The 21,358-nt window shown below is 33.2% G+C and overlaps 2 protein-coding genes across 2 annotated transcripts; one reads left to right on the top strand and one right to left on the bottom strand.

Annotated features, from left to right (window-relative positions):
* Positions 1-3,690: 3,690 nt before the first annotated feature.
* LOC127136526 (uncharacterized) lies at positions 3,691-4,329 on the top strand. The gene is made up of 2 exons (XM_051063072.1): positions 3,691-3,837; positions 3,922-4,329. The coding sequence occupies exons 1-2, from the start codon at positions 3,691-3,693 to the stop codon at positions 4,327-4,329; spliced, it is 555 nt and encodes a 184-aa protein (XP_050919029.1).
* An 8,725-nt stretch (positions 4,330-13,054) lies between these two features.
* Positions 13,055-15,906, bottom strand: LOC127135308 (probable hexokinase-like 2 protein). The gene is made up of 9 exons (XM_051062052.1): positions 15,558-15,906; positions 15,076-15,226; positions 14,814-14,960; positions 14,604-14,678; positions 14,368-14,517; positions 14,170-14,268; positions 13,957-14,087; positions 13,578-13,659; positions 13,055-13,489 (listed from the first exon to the last, which is right to left on the bottom strand). Exons 1-9 carry the CDS (start codon positions 15,830-15,832, stop codon positions 13,154-13,156), a joined length of 1,446 nt encoding a protein of 481 aa, XP_050918009.1. The 5' UTR covers positions 15,833-15,906; the 3' UTR covers positions 13,055-13,153.
* Between the last annotated feature and the right edge of the window lie 5,452 nt (positions 15,907-21,358).

Genomic DNA, 21,358 nt, shown 5'->3' with positions numbered 1-21,358 from the left:
AGTTTTTGCGGGAATCAGAGATCCAAAAATTCGAAGAATCTGAGTTGAAACAATGATTGATCGGATCAAACACGGTATATTCCCGTGTTCCATTCTGAATGCTATTGATTTGGTGATCGTAAAAGATGATGATTTGACGAGTCGGAGAACGAACATGAAATCGTGGAGAACACATAAATTAGAAGTCGATTCCCATACACGGCGATATTGTTCTATACTGGAACCATAAATAGTCGAAGTATGTGATGTGGAATCCTGAATTGGTGGTGTTGATCTCTGACACGGCGATGTGTTATGATGTGTGTGTGTGTGTGTGTGTGTGTATATATATATATATATATATATATATATATATATATATATATATATATATTGTTTGGGCTGACCTAAGGCCCATATAGATGAGACTTACTTCAGCTCTAATCCATTCCACTTGACCCAATGTATAAACTCATTTCACACAGAAAGCAAGATACATATTTATGATCTCCACTTTCCATTACAAGTTATACGTTAATGTAAACAAGTTATTGATATTTATAATCAACAATTTTTTTTAAAATTAAATAAAATAATAAAATATAATAATAGAAAATAAATTATTTAAAATTTTAAGTCACAACTAAATTAAAAATATATGAATGTCAATAAATTCCCTTTAGTGTTCTTATATGATTTTGTGAGTTGTATGACCAAACTATCTGCAAGAATTTGGGTTATGATTTTGAATTTGAAGTTGGCATACACTAATGATCTAAAATTTTCTATAACATCTACACTCAAGTGTTTAGGAATTAGGGTCACATGCATAGAATTGAGGTTAGATGATGACACTCTATCATTGCATGTGCTTGTATCAAAGTAACAATGAAAAACAAGTCAAAGATGATCAAATTTGATTAATAATGGCCAAACAACGGAGCAAAAATGACCAAGTATGAAGAATTGGAGACGTAGAGAAATTTGGCTGAAAAATGAGCAAAAGCAAGCAAGCTACTGGAATAATCATGCGATGCATCATGCGCGTGATAGAAAAGAGGAAAAGTGGCACCGCGCGTGGAAGAGCTTCTAAAGCATCATCACACACACGATGCAGTCTATTACGCGCATGATAGGCCCTTTTTATGGGCAATTTCTGATGCATTATGGTACGATTTAATGGCTATAAAAAGGGAGTTTTTGGAGTTTTTTAGGGGTTCGGTGATTGGAGACTGGAGAGTATAATTTACAACACTGGAAGTGAGTTTTGGAGCACATTCAAAGCCATTGGAGGCCATATCTTCAAGGAATTATGCAATCTTATTCTTATCAATTGGTATTGTAATTTTATTAATACGAGTAGCTAAACACTTTTAGGTTAGGTTTTGTCTGATGAACAATTTTCAATCCTGTTGAGACATATGTTTAATTTGATGTTGCATGAATTATCTTAGTTATATATCTATTTAATTGCTTCTTTCACTTAAAGCACATTATTTGAGATGCTTTGTTAATGTGATTATGGACGTATAGGGAATACTGACCCTTAGCTTATGCGTCTGATCTAGGGAAATTATCGTACTTACGTCGGTTGAATAAGGATAAAAGGTATCGAGTAGTGGCCTTAGAGTTAACGTAGTATATCATCGCCTGATTTCACTTACACCGATTGAATATGGATATGAGATCTCTAGTAGGAACCAGTGAGCTATACACCAATGAATTGTGTATAGTGGTCTTGTTAACTCTCCGTGGAAATATAACGACACTTGATTTATGTAATGCACTAGACATAAACATGAGATAAATATGGGATTCTAGGCAAAATATGACCACTTTCTCTAAATTGTCAGAACACTTCTTTTATTTTCAACTACAAACTTGAATACCCCCCAGTTGTTACTTTTATACTTGCACAACTATTGCTTTGTTAAATAGCAGTTCATGTGGATCCAATACTCTTTTTATTACTACGACACTATCGATGCATTTGCCGAGAAGTCATAAAGTTTTGGCGCTATTATCGAGGAATGTTGATAATTTTAACAAGGCAACAGTTTGCTTATTTGGTTTTTGTTTTTATTTTTTGTTTTCTTGTAGTTGTTTAATTATAGTGCTACTAAGGCATTTCTTATTTGTGTATCACAACTCAGGATCACAATTGACACTACTTGATCCAGAAATTGAAAGGACTGCACGTGCCATCAAGATAACGGATAGAGAAGCGAATCTAACTCAAGAGAAGTTAGTAGAAGAAAATTCAGTGATTTCTTTGGACTCCAAAGAGGAAATTATCATGGCAGACATAATACCACCACCCACTGGGGGACTACTATAAAAGGACTAATGAAGGATATATTTCTATAGGGTTTCTACCGGAAACCCCTGCCAACTTTGACATAAAAAATTATGTGCTTTCAGGTTTTAGAGATAATCCATTTGATGGGAAGGTAATTCGAGACCCGTGGGAGCGTCTTGCTCGCTTCTATGAAACAACCTCAACGTGTAGGCCAACTAATGTCACTAAAAATCAAGTCAAGCTGAGGCTGTTTAATTTTTCGCTAATTGGAAGAGATAAATATTGGTTTCTTTTCCTTCCAAATAGAATTATACGGACATGGAAAGAGCTTGATGACAACTTCTTGGAGAGACTTTTTACCATTTCTCTGTTTGCTAAGAGAGGAGCTTAAATCACAAACTTTGAGCAGTAGGAAACTGAATCATTGTAAGACTCATGGGAAAGTTTTAAACTTTTATTATGTAGGTGCCCAAATCATAACATGAATAACATGGAGAAAATGCTTTTTTTTAAAGTCTCAAGGGTCAAACACACATGCTTCTAGATGCTTCTGAGAGAGGCACAATCAAAACTATGACAAAACCACAATTTAAAAACTTCATTTAAAAGATGTGCTTAAATAAATATTGTTCAAAGAGTGAAAGATCAGTGAAAATTGAAATTGTTGGCACAACAAAAGGTATGTTAACTATTTATACTCGTACCACACTTTTAGCTCAAATTGAATTATTGAATAAAAAACTAGCTGAAAGAAGCTTGAGTAAAGCTAACGTGAGTCAGGTACAAGCACTGAAATGTGATTTTTATGGAGAGGGACATGCAAATGGAATGTTATCTTTGGAAGGGCCGAGTGAAGAAACTCAATTTGAAAATTTCTAGAAAAATAATTTGTGATCTAACACCTACAATCCTGAATGGAAGGATCACCCAAACTTCAGATGGAGCAATAATCATAATACAAGTGCTAATCAGGGTGTTCTGAAAAATCAACAGGCTCTAACCCAAAGGAAACCTTCACCCCTTGAGGAGACCCTCAACAAATTCATCTAGGCCACTCAAAGCAGTTTTGAACAGGTAAATAGACAACTTGAAACAATGAGTAAGAACCATGTTGCATCTATATAAAATTTGGAGATGCAAATTGGTCAGCTCTCTCGAAAAATAGCCGCTTTACCTAGTTCTAGTGGAGGATTTACAAGTAACATTATGGATAATCCTAAAAATGAGACATATAATGCTTTAAAAGTAGGTTTTGAGGTGATCACCAACATAGGTGAGGATGAATTAGTGGAAGAGGTTTTGATTGAGGAGGACGAATTAGGGCATGAGAAATAAGAGAGTGAAAACCAGAGTGACCAAGCTAAGAAGGGGGGTTAGCATTGAGAAATTGATAGACAAAAATTCCTTGGAGAATGACTAAGAAACAAATTCTTAATGACCATAACCCAGAGCTACCCGATTACATGAAACTTCCATATCCATTATTTAAGAAGAGACCACTACAGGAAGATGAGGCAGGGTTGTTTGCCAGGTTTAAAGAGATGTTAACCAAGATTCAGGTAAGTATTTATTTTCATGAATTTTTAGAGCTAATGCCAAAATTTTCTAAATTTATGAAGCCGTTATTAACTGGTACAAAGCAGAAGCTGGACAAAGAGCAGGTAAATATGACTGAGAAATGTGATACGATATTGCTCCAAACAATGCCAAAAAAATTGAAGGATCCAGGTAAGTTTACCAACTCTTGCACTATTGGTGGGGTAGAGATCCCACATGCTCTATGTTATTTGGGGTCGATTATCAATTTAATGCCTCTTGATAAGGCGAAAGAATTAAATTTGGGAGAGATCATACCATGTAATGTAACTCTCACCTTAGCTGATTTATCTGTTACTCATCCTCATGATGTTTTACAAGATGTGTTAGTACATGTTGACGAACTAGTTTTTCCTACAGATTTTGTGGTAGTAGATATGAAGGGAGACACAGGCGATTTAGTTATTCTCGGACTCCTATTCTTGGTGACCAAAAAAGCGTTAATAAATTTGTAAACAAGCAAACTTAACTTGAAGTTCAATAATGAAAAAGTGGTGTTTAATGCTTATGAATGGACACTGTATGCAGATGATCTAGAAACATGCTACCAGATTGAAGACAAATGTATCAATGATGACAAAGGAAGGAATAAAGGACAATTATTCGGCATGAGAGTATCCCTTGCGTCTGACGTGCCTTAGGCATGGACCGTCAAGCTAATGACGGTAAAAAAACATTGGGGGAGGAAACCCATGAGTAAGTGTGTTTTTAAAAAAAAAATATTTGATTAAAACATGTAGATTTTTTTGTATGTTATCTAGCAAGAAAATAATGCAGGTGAAAAATAAAGTAGAGAAAAGACAGGTGATAGGAAAAAAAAGAAAGCCCTTGGAAAAATCACGCAGCCTATCGCATGCATGACAGGGTTATATCACGCACGTGATAGCTTCACAACACGTGCAATGGACGTATGACACGCGTGACCAAGACGTTGGTAGAGAGACTTGGAAGAACCGTTAGGATTGTTCATATGATGGACATATGACGCACGCGATGAGAACAAAAAATTTGCCTATAAATAGAGATTTTCAAATCTCTTTTCCTCACAACCCTTTTCCATAATCTCTCTTAAACCAAAATCCATTCTAAACACCATCTTCTACTTAATGTTTTTTCTTGTGCAGTTGTTAGTTTTGTGTGTTATGCATAATGACTTCAAAAAGAGGCAGAGTTACAAGAGGTTCATCATCCCGCGTTACTCCCGCACCAAATGCTCCAACTTTTATAAATCTGAAGTTTCTTTCTGAAGCCAATGCTGAAAAGTATTTAAAGTTGGTTGACTACCACATCTTAAGAGAAAAAGGTTTTGCATGCGATGACCGGAGAGGCTTTGAAAAAGTGGTGGAAATGTTGCAACAACGAAAATGGGTAAGTTTTAATGATTTAATTCAAAACACCAACAAAACGATTTGCCTCAAGTTTTATGCAAATGCTGCTTTTAGTGATGTGAGCTCTTATACTTCATATGTGTGAGGTAAGTACATCGACTACTCAGCTAGTGCCTTTTATTCTAGATTTGATTAACTCTTGACAGAAGAGATAATTAATCTTCTTCTTATGATTCCTCTTCAGACTCTTCATCAGTTTCAGCTTGAAGAGATTTAGTCTCCTCAGATCTTCCTGAAGACTTCAGAGCAACATACTTGCTCTTTCTCTTGGGCTTATCTTCCTCGATCTCAATCTCATTACTTATTAAAGAACTAACAAGTTTTTCAAGAGAAGTGTTATTAATATACTTTGATAACTTCAGAGTTGTTACCATAGGTATCCAATGCTTAAGTAGACTTCTAATGATCTCTTTAACATAATCAACAGTAGAATACCCTTTGTCCAGGACCTTAAGTCATGCAACAAGAGTCTGAAACCTTGAGAACATGTTCTCAACAATTTTTTCATCCTCCATCTTGAATGCTTCATATTTTTGAATCAAGGGAAGAGCCTTGATTTCTTTAACTTGTGCATTCCATTCATGTTTCATCCTCAGAGAATCAAATATAGATTAACAATATCTATGTTGGTGATTTTCTCATACTCAGTGTATGAGATATCATTTAGCAAAATGTTTCTTGTTTGTGATGATTCTTGTAGTCTTTCTTTTGTTGATCAGTCAACAATCTTCTTTCCACTTTATTGCCACTAGAGATTTATCATTGTAATGATCTCTATCATTTGTGTTGAGTAACTGGTGGAGGAAGGATAACTATTGTGTTTCACATTGGATCTTTATCTAACACTGATAAGTGTTTGATATCTTATCAAGATGAGAACCGGAGCTCTAATTCCAATTTATGGTGGCAATAAACACAAGAAATGAGGGTTTTAATTGGATTTCTAAAAACCAAAGTTTTTTCAAAACCAACTCAATCCATCAAAAACACGAACAATAAAAATAACAAAGTTATTTTTATACTGGTTTGCAGTTAACGAAGCTACCTCTAGTCCAACTTACCAAGGTGATTTTGCCTTCTCAAGAAGGACTTAATCCACTATAATCAAAACCTTATGACAGACACCACAAAGACAAACCTTCCTTGTCTTCTTGAGTCTATCTAACTAAAACCTAGTCACTCAAGGAAATCACTCAAATAGATTTGAGATTTACAAGTTGTGTTTACAAAGAATGCTTCTAAGAAAGCAGATTAACACAAGTTAATACAATGAATATTTCTCACACAGTAACGCGAAAAAACTCTTGTGTGTTTACAGAAATATACACATAAAATATTTACTTTAGCATGAGCATGTGTATGTTCAGTAGCGTGAGCGTTATCAAAGCATTAGTCATTTCTTCCAATCTTCAAGTCTCTTTTATCTAGGCATATAAAAGAACCGTTGGAGTTAGAATTGGAATACTGAATTGCGGTTGTCTCTTTCATAACAGTTTGCATATAGAAGGAAAAATGGTAAAATAGTACTATCCTTAGCCCATCAAATCAGAGTAGTGGAGGAAAGGGTGATCTTGTATTGTTTATTATTTTCTTGGCGCAAAACCTTTTGATCTTATCTTCTAATCTTCAGAGAATTCTGACGAAATAATGTTGAAGCATGCTAAGAAGGATCACGAGACAAGTTACCAGAATCTTCAGAACCTTGGTCTTTAGAGTCTTGACACAGTTCATCAGAACCTGGTCTTCAGAGTCTTCAGATCTTGTTCTTCAGAATCTTCAGAACTTGATCGTAGAATCTTGAAGGCAGACAAACCTTCAGAGGCTCTTCAATCAGAGTCACAGTCAGAAGCTTTAACACGAACGTTCCTCATAACCGTTTTCTAAGAGCTTTCTAGAACTTGACAACATCTTATAAAGCATTTGAATCTCCTCAGAGTCAGAGTGTGTTGATTCCATAATATGATGACGTCGCACTTCATTGCTCCAGAGTCAGAACCTGTTAGAAAAAGCTATGCACTAGATAAAACCATTAGTGTACAAAATTATTCTCTAAGAAACAATACATTGTTATCATCAAAACTAAAGGCTAGATGCATAACCAAATCTTGTTCTATAAATTTTACCAAAGAATGTAAGGGTAACTATAACCAGATTATGCTTATTCTTCAATGATATATGTAGTAAAGTCATTGATTCTGAAAATTTAGACGAGTTGGAACATGAGGCTGCAATTATCTTGTGTCAATTAAAGATGCTTTCCCTTCCATCATTCTTTGAAATTATGGTTCGTTTAGTTGTCCATCTATTAAGGGAGATTAAAATTTATGGTCCAATTTATTTACGGCGGATGTATCCCGTAGAGCGTTACATTAAGATCTTCAAAGGGTATACAAAGAATCATCATCGCCTGGAAGCTTCGATCGTTGAACGGTACATCACAGAAGAAGCTATTGAGTTTTGTATGATGCATTTGACATAATAAGTTTTTTATGTCACTGATTCTTCTAGCACTAGATGATCAATTGTACTTCAAGGAAAATATCTTCCTGATGAAAATCAAGATTTTAACTACGAGACCCCTTATTTCGCAACACATGTACGTCAATCATCTGAAGAAAATGATTCAGATGATGTGCATGTTATTTGTCGTGATCATAAAGAAGGAATATGGGAAAACTAGTAAGTAAATGTTTTATATCACTTACTAATTTATAATTATTCATTTTTTATTCCTTTTACTAAATATTTAATGTTGTTGTTGATTATCCTAATTTATTTAAATTGTTGTTCAAATTATAGGTGTTTAACAACCAGTGATAAATCATAGCATATAACCTTTGGACAACCTACAAGACTTTCCATTTTGGTAATTTCTTTTGTTGGTTAATCATTTGATTTAGTTTTTTTGTAAAATAATAAGATTTGTCCAATTTTGGCTTTGCATTTGGTGCAAACTATTGTTCTTCTGTGATATGGTTCTGTAATGCATGTACATTATTTATATTTCATAAATCTGCAACATATGGTTATGTATTATGTGATATGGTTCTATAATTCAGGTACAAACGAAAATATATAAAAAATTAAACCCCTCGATTTTTAAATAAATTCGATGTAATAATATAAGGCTATTATCTTAGTTTTTAAATAAAACCGAGATTTTATGTTGGACGCGCCATCAAGATTTGTAAATAATCAAAATGCAGATGTTGGGGGTTCAAACTCATGATCATATAACTTTACCCCTTGTTTTTTATTAACCGAGGTGTTAAGTGACATCTTTTCATGTCGCGCTTTGTTACGTCACCTCGGTAGCCGATGTTACATCTTTTTCGCGTGCAACATTAAAAGCGTTATATGTAGTAGTGCTAGTTCAACAATCTACTAAAAAATAACCAATTGTAACATGAAATCTAAACCCATAATTTCTATAATGGAGATTATACCTACTTTTGGTTCATATTCTAGCTACTATCTTAAAATTCATAAAGGTTAGAGAAAGAACCTGCTAAAAATCTTAGTATATGAAGAAAGTTTGGAGTCATTGATATCACCACTTCATTGACCTCTTACAAGACATATTTGATAGATTCACTAAGGGAAAATATTACTTGAATCTATTTGATATAACTCAATATCTTAATGCAATTGCCATAATAATTTTGAGCGAATCTTTCTAGAAATGATTTCGTATAGGTAATGTCGTCTTATTAAGTAGAACCTTTGGCAACAAGTCGAGTCTTATAACGTTCGATATGACCATAAGATCCAAGCTTAGTCTTAAAGATCCATTTACACCTAACTCTTTTGCATCCTTCAAATAATTCCACAAAATTATCATTGAACACAATTTTATTCCATCAATTTAAGCTCTTCTTTCATAAAATCTAACCATTTATTAACATTATTACCATTAATGGCTTCTAAAAATAAAATATGATCATTATCAGTTTTTGAGTAATTTTGTGTGACTCATGTCGATATATCATATAATCATTTGGAATACCATATCTTCGTTCCGTTGGGATCTCCTTAATGTTATTTTTTGAGGTTGTTCTACTATGGATTCATTATCGCTTCCGAGATAATTATCTTGTTGTTCTACTTGATCATTATGCATTTGAGTACAAGGAATAAATATTTTTGAAATAGAAGCACTAGTTAAAAGGGTTTATACTCTAACTTCCTTAATTTTCATATTTTGAAGATCTTTGCTCCAAATATTTTAACCATTTCCAATGAACCAAACATTCTCAATTTCAACAATTCTCGTGCTATAGGTTGGACAGTAAAATCTATATCCTTTAGAATTTTTTGGATAATCAATAAAATATTCACTAATCGTTCCTGCATCCAATTTCTTTTTCATGTTATATATTTTTATTTCTATTTGACAACCTTAAACATGTATGTGTCTTATATTAGGTTCCTTCGGGTTCATAATTCAAAATATGTCTTTTGAACTTCTTAATAGGAACCTTATATAACAAATGGCACAATTTTAAGGAATACATATAAAATAATTTGGATAAATATAAAATACTTAACATGAACCTAAACATTACAATTGAGGTGGATTACGCCTTTCAAATACACTATTTTGTTGCGGTTTACATGTAATTATGTATTGAGCACAAATATCATGCTTTTCAAGGAACTTAGCAAATGGAACAAGATGTTGTCTAAATTCATCATATCTTCCATAATACTTAACACCCCTATTTGATCTTACGATTTCACCTTTTCTGCAACCATCGACCACAACCTAAAGGAAGCAATTATTCGCTCAACTGCTTGCGGCTCAGGGGAATTACAATGTGGAAGAACATAGGAGATCTGGGGCATGGGTGCATCTAACGCCTTCCTGTATCCCATTCCTAGAGAATAACAGGTTGTTATAACTGCTCCATTAAATAAAGAGCAGGCAGACCAATTTTAGATACACAATTTCAAATTCATACTCTATTCACTCATCTATCTCACATAGTGACTTGGGAATTAGAGTATTAATCTTGCAGGTAGGGGTGACAATTTGATTTATTCCCTATTGATACCCGCAAAAATTGTCCACTACGGGTAGGATAAAACCCCACAAAATAGGTATATGTATGAGCTCAGGTAATTACGCACTAAACTAAATAGATATGAGTGAGGGTAAGAGAACCTTAGTATCCATCGATTTCATATATGCATAATAAATATTTATATATTTTAATTATATTATTACATAAAAATATATATTTATCTATTTAAAACAATATCAATGTCAAACCATTACATATTTAATAAAAGTGTTTATTTATTTTATAATTCAACAAATACATTTTTTAAAACTTCTTTAATGTTATTAAAAACTTAAAATGATATGATATTTTATAATTGATCAATTAATTTTTATTAGATACGCGGGTAACAGGTATTGGTATTGGTATTTAAATACTCATAAGATACGTGTACGAGTGCTAACTTTGGTGTTCAAGCGGGTATGAGCGAGTACAAATATTTTTTAACACTGCAGGTATGGGAATGCGAATTATAATAACCTTCTCAAACCCTATCCATATCCATCCTTATTTACAGGCCAACCCCTTCTTCACCGGAAACAGAAGATCAGGTTTACCGTTCTACACCGTAACATGCCCCTTATGTTAAATGATTTGAAATCTAATTTAAATTTAACTCGGTAGTATTTGGAAGAATCAAACTAGCACCTCCAAATTGATCTTGACTCCCTATAAGTGAGTAATATGACCAAAATAAATTGCTGTGATTTTTTTTAATTTTTTAAATGTATATTTTTATTACATGTAGAATTTATCGTGGATTGTCTCAAATTTCTGAAGGAATACGTTACTTGCGAATTTATCAGTGGATTTTATAAAAAAAATATATTGTATACTTTTATAAGATTTCTAAAAGCCCTGTACCAAATTTTATGCATTTTTACTACATTTTTTTTCAAAACTTTGGTAATATATAAAAGGGTGTTACCAAATTATTTTTTATTAGCAAAATTTGTTGCGGATTGTATAAAACATTCCGTAGGAATTACTTTACCTGTGGATTTTTCTGCAGACTTCTAAAGATATATATTTTAGTCGGATTTTTAAAAGATCGATACCTAATTTTGTGCATTTTTACCTATTTTTTAAAAATTCGATAAAAACACATTCTAGATTTTCTTTTTAAAAATCCAGTAGCGGATATTTTTTAAAATAATTTTTTTGTTGTTAGATTGTTTACATGCGAAATTTGCTTCGGATTATAGATAAATTTCTTCAGGAAATTGTTTGAATATTTTATAGTTTAAATATTATTTAATTATTATATTTTTATATATTTTTTAATTATATCAGCTATTTTATAAAGTGATTAAATAGAGTTAAAAGATGGATTAAATTTCATTTAAAAATTAATTAATTAATTAATTAGATATTAGATATTGACTCAAATATGAGTGAATGTCAGGATGAACCCATTTGGGAATAATAAGAACCCTAATTGACTATCACACTATATATAGACTATGGTCCCCAATATACTGCACACAAATATATTATCTATTCTCTCCATCTGAAGAATGTTTGAGGCATTAGGAGTATCGATTGAGAAAAATCCACAAGCCATCAAGTGTTAGTCACTTGTTTCTAATTTTTTATTTACATTTTAAGATTATCATTATCAGTACTTACAAAACTTTCTTATTGAATTTGTCTAGATATTCCTATACTCTTTAATAAATCAATATATCGTAGATCATAAGATTATATATATGCATGTTAATATGTTTGTTTTATTTTCGCCTTAAATTATGATTATATATTCGTATTTAAGAATGTCCTGTATAAATTAATTATTAAATCAATTCTAACATAAATATGTTAAGATTTTTATGTGGATTTGAAATAATATGCATTTTATTCATTTTTTCTTGATTTTAAAAATATTGATATTTATTTTATCACTTTTTTTTAAAAAAAAATGATAAAAACATATACTGAATATTTAATATCACTAAATCATATTTTTCTCGTTCGAGAGTAAGATTTTGTAAGAATTTGAGAAAGGTAAAAAATAAAAGGTGTATTTTTGGCATTGTTAAAATATGTTAGGAGTGTCGAGTAGAACTTTGAGGGTGACAAAGCTGAACTGGTTGCCCCCTTTGTGCTGCCCAAAAATATGGAAGAAGCTATTCCAACCTTATCCAATCACTACATACAAAGTAAGAGGTCTACTTTGTACAGCTCATAAGATGTTATTTCGCCATGATAAAAAATTACAAATATTCTTATATTTTAAAGATGTATTTTTGAACACATTCATATTATACATATCGAATATTTTGTGAGTAAATTACCCTATATCGAATGTCAGTAGACGCACCTATAAAAAATAAAAAGAATAAAATAGAATTTTCAATTTGTTCATCATCATTCTATGGGATGAATAAAGTATTCCCAAAATTAATTTCACTTTCAATGAAAGAGAAAGTGATCTATTAGAATATTAGAATTAGGAGGAAAGATTCAAACTAGTTTGTAAAATCCAAATCTCATTATTGTCTTAAAACAAGTTTACAATAGTTTATTAGATTTATACAAACATGACATATTAATCCTTCCATCAAATAATGTTTTAATTTTTGTTAATGACTAACTAACGTGTGTCCCAAATCTATAATTTTAGGATTGTTTGTGGTATAATTTTGTCTCAATAACTTAATTAAATGACACATTTTTACCAGGAATTAAAACGAGTCTACATTCTAGAATGAAAAAAACAAAGCCAAAGATGAAATATAGTTTGAACTTCAAATTCAAGCATCATATAATTTTTCATGAGTCAAAACAACAAAACCAAAATGTAAAAGAGCATTTAAAACACAGAATATTCAAGAATCTCCAAGTTGTGTGTGAGTGCGAGTAGCAGCTGCAGCAAGAAACAAAGCACCAGTTCCAGATCCACCATGAGAATGTTCTATGATAACATTATCTGAAAGATCATCGCCAAGCATTTCCCAAACACTACTATGAAGGTAGTTTCTGAAAATGCGGTAATGTTCATAAAGCCCACCTTCAACTGTCACAGCACTTTTTCTATTTTCAATTCTCCCAAGCTTTTTAATTATGGATAATATTCCAGCTCCGGCTAATCGGGCACCGCGCTCGCTTACAATGTCGCAGACCTCGGCAACCACTTCGCGTGCCATTTTGGTGCTTCTAGTGATCTGAAATAGTATGATATTCATAATAAGTTTTCTCATTTCTGCATTTATTTGAATCTTTAATATATGTAAAGGTGAAAAATACTCTTACCCCAAAGACCTCATTGAGTTTCTCTGCTACTACTTCGCGATCTTCTGATGTATCTTGATGCATTGCAGCCATGTCTGGCGACCTAATTTAATTGTGTATCAAGTTTGTTAGATTATTTTAACTATTAATTTTCTATGTAAAGTTCTATAATATTGGGTTGTATGAAGTTGTTTATACGTGACAGACACAGACAGAAATACCAGTAAAAATTTAAAATAGTGGTCGAATTTAACCACCGGTGTAAATGTTATAATAATGATGGATACTGACACGTGTAAGACACCAGATACATAGATACATGCAAGTGTCCAGCGTGCTACAAAAATACCGATCTAGTAATACTATTGAGTAAGGTGACAATTTGTTCTATATTATGTACCTTAGCAAGTAAGGAGTCATCAACTTTGGAGGAACTTTGCTTCCAAATAGGGCTGTTTCTTGGGCTATCTCCAACAAGACCCGTCTCGCGATATCTCCTAAATACATTCCTGAAATCAGCTTTTCATAAATCTGATGAAAAGAAGTTTCAAGGATCAGTTGCAGACAATGTCTAATGAAGGTAAATACTCAATTGTGATTCAAGTATCTTTACCCCATTTCCGGGATTTGAGCTTTCAGCGTCTAAACTAGTGTCGAATGGCGTCAGAGGAAGATGAGAGGATCTGAAGTTTCCCCACTCCATGCTAATTATCTGCAACACTATATCAGAATCATTAAACCTGCTAACTAATGCAAGTTTTCTTTTGCACAAAAAAACAATGTTAGTAAATGTTATGGCATAGTCACAAACCAGTTCATCTGAATTGGGTGATTGTGCAAGCTCACTTTCTTGTGCTGGTTTTGCAAAAGCAGCTTTTGTGCTCATGCCAAGAGTAATTGCAGCCACATTGTCCCGGTTGTAGTATCTTCCTCCGGCCAAACCTCCGACAGCGTCATCAACCTATTAAGTATTATTTGTTTGAATCCGCTCTTATTTGAGACACGGAAATATCACTAAAGTAATTGGCAATCGAGAAAGCCTCTAACCAGTGCAAAAACTTGCATTTTCATTCCATGATTCTTCAACGCTTGATTGATGTCCTTCACCAATTCTTCGCCAACCTGCGTAGATTCGAACTTGTGCATCGGTAATCTGAAGCCCTTCAAGCTACTAACTTAGTTGTATTTTGGAAATTCTGTAATCTATGTACGTGCATTGAAATAAGAGAAAAAAAAAGAGCAAGCCACTAACTCAACTGGGTGGTTGGTGAAAGGCATAGCATTGTCTACTGGATGTGATAGAGTGAAGCCCAATTTCTTCTTCTTGGCAGCTGTACCTGCCTCATTACAAGGATGAGCTGAAACAAACTTTGCTATCTCTGTAGCAACAAAATCAATTATCTCCTGACAAAAAAGAAGTTTCAATCGAGAAAAACTATCTTAGAAATGAACGATACTAATAATAGCCTTAAACGACAGACATTTTGAAACGTAAGGAACTAAATGAATGTAAGAATACCCGAGACGTAGTAGCCAAGACAGCATTGGGGACAGAAATCTCTTCTCTATGTAAACCAGAGACAGGCATGTCCTTTCCTCCAAGGCGTGCGCGCAATATCAACAAATTCGTACCTTGCAAATTCACTCCATAAAATACACCTTCCTCTTCTCTACAACAAGTGTCAATTCCATACACATGATTATCTATAATCAATTAACTAGGCCCATCGAATTCAAAGCATGACAAATATGAGACAATAAATATTCTCAATCTTGAAAAATTGTATGTTCATCAATCTCTCATGAATCACTTTTCAATCCCTATGGAGTAAACTAAAACTCTAATATATGACATATAAATATAATGATGACTGAGTGGTGCAACTTTAGATAACTTGTGTCACAAGTCACAACAATTACAATGACCGCATTCGTAACACCATAATAGGAACCCAAATTTAAAACTATAGTTACTACAAATTAAATTAAATTTTCAATTACCCATTAGGAAGAGATGTAACACTGGAAATGATCATATTAAGAGTTGAACTAGTTTCATTTGAAGAAGCAAGAGAAGCTTCCATGGAAGACACCAAATCATCTGCAACATGCCAAAGCTTTGTTACTGGTGTGGCACATTCCTTTGCAAATTTTTGAATGATGTTTCTAGTTTTTCTCAATTGTTGCTTTTTCTTTCGCTTCCACCTCCTCACCAATGCACCCACTGCTACCACAACAAGAGTTGTGCTCACAATCACCACTACTTCCTTTCTCATCCTTCAATAATTTGTCAATGATAATCAGATCAACATCGTCAGAGACAATAGTTTATTAAATGCTTTTTTTGTCGAAAAAATTATTAAATGCTTTTGTTAGAACTCTTATGTAGAAAGAAAGAGACAAAAAAAGGAAAACTCTTGGGGTATGAAATAATCAAATAGTTGAGATCCGTTAAACTTGTATATAGGAACGAGTATCATGGGATTGAATGGATTTACAAGCAGGGGGAAGAATTATATTTTTATTTGTTTGAGAGGTTGTTCACAAAATGAATCGCATTATATCAACAGTATCTTATTTATAAATATGAACTTTATTCAAATGTTTTATTTTTATTATTCTTCCAAAACTCTTTTATGATTATACTATGGATAAAGCATAAATTCTTCATTTAACGTGAAAAAAAGAGTACAACACCTATTTATACACAAGGGAGAGACTATAAATACATTTATTGAAATTTATTTTTTTAGCCAACATCTGACCTAAAATTAGAGGTCCTTTTTCTTGTTTTATTTTTATTATTCTTCCAAAACTCTTTTATGATTATATTATGGATAAAGCATAAATTCTTCATTTAACGTGAAAAAAAGAGTACAACACTTATTTATACACGAGGGAGAGACTATAAATACATTTATTGAAATTTCTTTTTTTAACCAACATCTAACCTAAAATTAGAGGTCCTTTTTCTTGTTTTATTTTTATTATTCTTCCAAAACTCTTTTATGATTATATTATGGATAAAGCATAAATTCTTCATTTTTCTCATTTCATCTTGAACCGTGTTTTATCATTTCATCTTGAACTGTGTTTTATCACCTTTCTCTCTCTCTCTCTTTCTCTCTCTCTCTCTCTCTCTCTCTCTCTCTATATATATATATATATATATATATATATATATATATATATATATATATATATATATATATATATATATATATATATATATATATATATCAAGATGCACACCCCCCAATCAAGGTCTTTAAACTAAGAAAAAAGCTCCACAATCAATCTCCCAACACATGGGCCCATAACTAAGGTTTTATGGTCAAACAAATGCTTAAGAGCCAATCACAAGATCCCAGAGGAACAAAGCCAAAAATTAGGGTTTTGATGATCATATGAATGCCCAAATGTGGTTTTCTTGAATCCATGTCTCAAAGAACAAAGAATTAGGGTTTCACTCCCATGATGAACATATGAAGAGTCATGTCACATCTCTAGAGCTTGATCCACAAGCAAACCCTATCTTTGCAACCTACAAGCTTTGAATCTATGATGATCAGTTATCAAGTGTCAACATGAATGAATGATGCATATGAATGGGGTATGAATAAACACAGATGAATCTTAAGCCAAAGTTTGGATGAAAAGATGAAGAGGGGAGGACAATTTTTTTCCATATTTTCTCAATTGATACAAATCACAATTAACACATGATTCGAATCATGCAATTTTTCATATTTTCTCAGTTAGTTCAGTCAGTTTGATTTGAATCAAATTTAACACATGATTCGAATCACAGGGTCCTTGATTTGAATCAAAATTTCCTCTTGATTAGAATCAACTGAAAAATGGGTCAAAACTCTGTTTTTCTTTTATTCCATTTTACTTGTTCATTTTATTCAATTCATGAATTGCTCTTGATTCAAATCTAACTGACTTTTTCAACCATTTTTCAGTGCTTAATATCAAGTACATATAAAACTTTTTTGTCATCATTTTCTCATGTGAATGAATCATAGTGATTATCATAATCAACATTATCATTTTGTGAAAAAACAATTTCCTCTATTTTGAAAGTTCAAAGGTCTTGCAATGAAATTCTTGCATCTTCAACTTCAATTTGATTCAGATCTTAATAACGAGAGATTTGTAATTGATTGAACGATGCGTGTTATTGAAGCTAGTCTTTCTTGAAGATTTGGTTGAGATTTTCTATTTTTTTTTTTGCAAGATTGAGGTGATTGTCAATGGTGATGAAAAATTCCATAAAAAAGAAGTAGGTCCTTTTCTCTAGATTTTCCTTAGTAGTGTCTGTGTGGAAGGCCACAGATAAGGCAAAGTTCTTATCAAATATTCTAAGAGTTAATCGCTCAAGGAATCTATAGGATCAAAGGGTTGATTGCTACACACGAAGGCTTGGAGCAGATTGGTGATATTAGAAGATTCAAGAAGCGTTAATCGAGTAAACATTATGTAAAATAATTTGGCATTACGCTATATATAAGTCAAGATCCATATGGGATATTTTAATTTTCTCAATTGTATAGAGGATTGGTGATTGTATGAACTCTTGCAAGTACTTGTAAAATAAAAAGGAACAATGCAGGTTTCAATGCGAAACAATTGAAGAGTGCACGTAGGAAAAGTGAGGACAAATATCAAAGCACTATAAATCTCAATGTCATCTCTCTCTCTCTCTCTCTCTCTCTCTTGCTTTTTGAAAATACTCTGATAATTTTTGTAAATGCCGGATGAATTTTATTTGGGTCTATTCACCCCCCCTCTACACCGTTTTTCTACTTCCCTATTCACACCCAAGAATTGGTATCAAGAGTTGGTCTTTTGATTGTGTCTAACCGCCATCCAAAAGTTATGAATATGGAGAAGATGACGAGCCTAAGGGATCATATAATAGAGCACCTCTTTCCCAAGGCGAAAATTATACTTATTGGAAAAAGAACATGTATGTACACTTGTTATTAGTTGTCAAAAAATTATGGTGTGCCGCCACCGAGGGATCATTTATTCCCAAGGGAAATGATGACGTTGTTAAACATCCAAATTATTGGAATGATTCCGAAACCAAAAAGGTTTCATATGATTTGAAAGCGAGGAACATACTTGTTTCCGCTTTAAGCACTAAAGTGTTCTATTTGATTTCACATCATACGAGTGATAAATGTATGTGATACGCTCTCCAAACTCTCTATGAGGGGACATATAACATCAAGGATTCTAAAATTAATATGTTTACAGAAGAGTTTAAACTATTTCGTATGTAACCCGTAGAATTCGAGGGTTCCATGCAAACTAGATTCCTCCATTTAATCAACAAATTAAGCAAGTTGGGTAAAACATTTTCCAACAAACATTATAGTACACAATATTGATATATATGTGTATGGAGTGGAAACCAAAGGTTACTTCTATAAAAGAATCAAATGATCTTAGTACTTTGAATATTACAAAATTGTTTGGAAAGTTAGCCGAGCTTGAGAATGAGCTTAAACGACTCACCGATAGTGAAGTAAGGTCGAAAAAGATAGAGAAAGGTAAATAAGAGAAATGAGATCTTTCTTTGAAAGATTCATCTTCTAAAGGGAATAAGTCAAAGGAAGAAAGTGAAAACTCTGACGAAGAAGCTTCCAAAAAGGAAGTAATTAGTTTATTCACCTGATGATATAATATATATCTAAAGAGAAACAAGCTCAAGCATACCGAAAAAGTTCTAGTGAATTTCAAAAATACTAATCCATACAAGAAAGATCATAAGAAAGGTGATGATGATATCACGTGTTACAATTATGTAAAATTGGGACATTATAGAACCACCGGCCTAAGTGTAAGAACAAAAATTGTTCTACAACAGATTCCATGATTTTGATGATAACAAAGGATGAAACCAAAAATGGCACCCTAACGAAAAGTTTCTAAGTGTGCAGGGTTCTAAAGAAAGAAGAAACAAATCTGATGATGTCATCAGATGCAAAACAAGATCAGATGCAAAATCTCAAGTATCAGAAGCATCTAAAGTGGAATCTCATTCAAGAAGCTCTGACTCTGGACAAAACTACAAAGTATCAGAAGCATCTGAATATGAAGTAAAGTCTAGAAGCTCTGACTCTGAATTAATGCCTTCTGTAAACTCTGGAAGTTATCAGCGCCATCTGAACTTTCAAGAAATAACATCAGAAGCAAGATTCTCCAGATACACGAAGACTCTAATCAGAATTGTTAATCATGATGAAGTAACGTTTAAGCCAAGTTAAAGTTCTGCAAATGAATTTCCTCAATTAGAAAGAGACGTTAATCTCCACTTCCAAGAGAGAAGATACTAATTGTGGTAAGTAGTCACTTCTAAGAGAAAAAGTCTACTGCAGAAGCTATTAATGGAATGGCGTAACTACATCTCAATATCCAACAGATTCAACGCTACTTCAACTCTACTTCAACTCCTATAAATAGAGAAGAAATCTCATTCAGTAAAAACAAGAAATCACTAGCCAAAACTATACTGAAATCATATCACGCTCAAGAAAAACATCCTTGTTCTTCAAAGATTTTCACTAAGCTTTTGCTTATCAAGTGAAAAATTTGTTCTTAAGTTTGTAATATTTGCTTTCTTAGAAGCACTCTAGATTACACATCTTGTATCTAATTTTTATTTGATTTCCTCAAGTGACTCTTTGCAGTCTGTAGACTTGAGAGGACTAAGAGATTTTCTTCTCTCTTAGGGGTTGTTTGTAATCTTTCAAGATTAGTGGATTAAGTCCTTGTTGAAGGCGAAATCACCTTGGCCGGGTGGACTGGAGTAGCTTTGTGTTATAAGCGAACCAGTATAAAATCATTGTGTGATTTCATTTTGCAAAAGCGCTTATTTTTCAAACAATTCAAACCCCCCCTTTCTTGTTTTTCTCACCTTCAATTGGTATCAGAGCTCCGGCTCTGTTATTGATTTTCAAATCAAACACTTAACCGTGTAGAGAGATCCAGTGCGAGAAAAACAAATGGCCCACTCAAATGAGAAAGATTCTTACAATGCCAAGCCTCCTGTTTTTGATGGAGAAAAGTTTGATTACTGGAAAGATAGAATCGAAAGTTTCTTTCTGGGTTATGATGCTGACCTCTGGGACATTGTCACAGATGGATACAAACCTCCAGTCTTAAATGGAGCTGAAGTTCCCAAAAGCAAAATGTCAGAAGATCAGAAACGTGTTTTCAAAAATCACCACAAGGCCAGAACAATACTTCTAAATGCCATATCATACAATGAATATGAAAAGATCACCAACAGAGAGACTGCCAAAGATATACTTGACTCTCTGAAGATGACCCATGAAGGAAACTCCCAAGTCAAGGAGACGAAGGCTCTGGCGCTTATCCAGAAGTATGAAGCCTTCAAGATGGAAGATGACGAAGCTATAGAAGCTATGTTTTCCAGATTTCAAACTCTTATTGCAGGTCTTAAAGTGCTAGACAAAGGATACACGACTGCAGATCATGTTAAGAAGATTGTCAGAAGTCTGCCAAAGAAATGGAGACCAATGGTTACTGCTCTGAAGTTATCAAAGGATCTGAACAGTATCAGCCTTGAAGAACTTGTTAGTTCTCTCAGAAGCCATGAGATAGAACTAGAGGAGGATGAGCCTCAGAAAAGGAACAAGTCAGTGGCGCTGAAGTCCAGACCTGAAAGACGGAAGTCAGACAGAACCAAAGCTCTCCAGGCAGAAACTGCAGATACTGACGATTCTGAACCTGAAGACTCTGATGATGAAGAAGAACTGTCCTTA

The sequence above is a fragment of the Lathyrus oleraceus genome, chromosome 4 (genome assembly GCF_024323335.1).
Source record: "Lathyrus oleraceus cultivar Zhongwan6 chromosome 4, CAAS_Psat_ZW6_1.0, whole genome shotgun sequence".
NCBI classification, from domain to species: domain Eukaryota; kingdom Viridiplantae; phylum Streptophyta; class Magnoliopsida; order Fabales; family Fabaceae; genus Lathyrus; species Lathyrus oleraceus.
The sequence above is the reverse complement of the archived record's forward strand: the minus strand, read 5'-3'. Positions and strand labels throughout refer to the sequence as shown.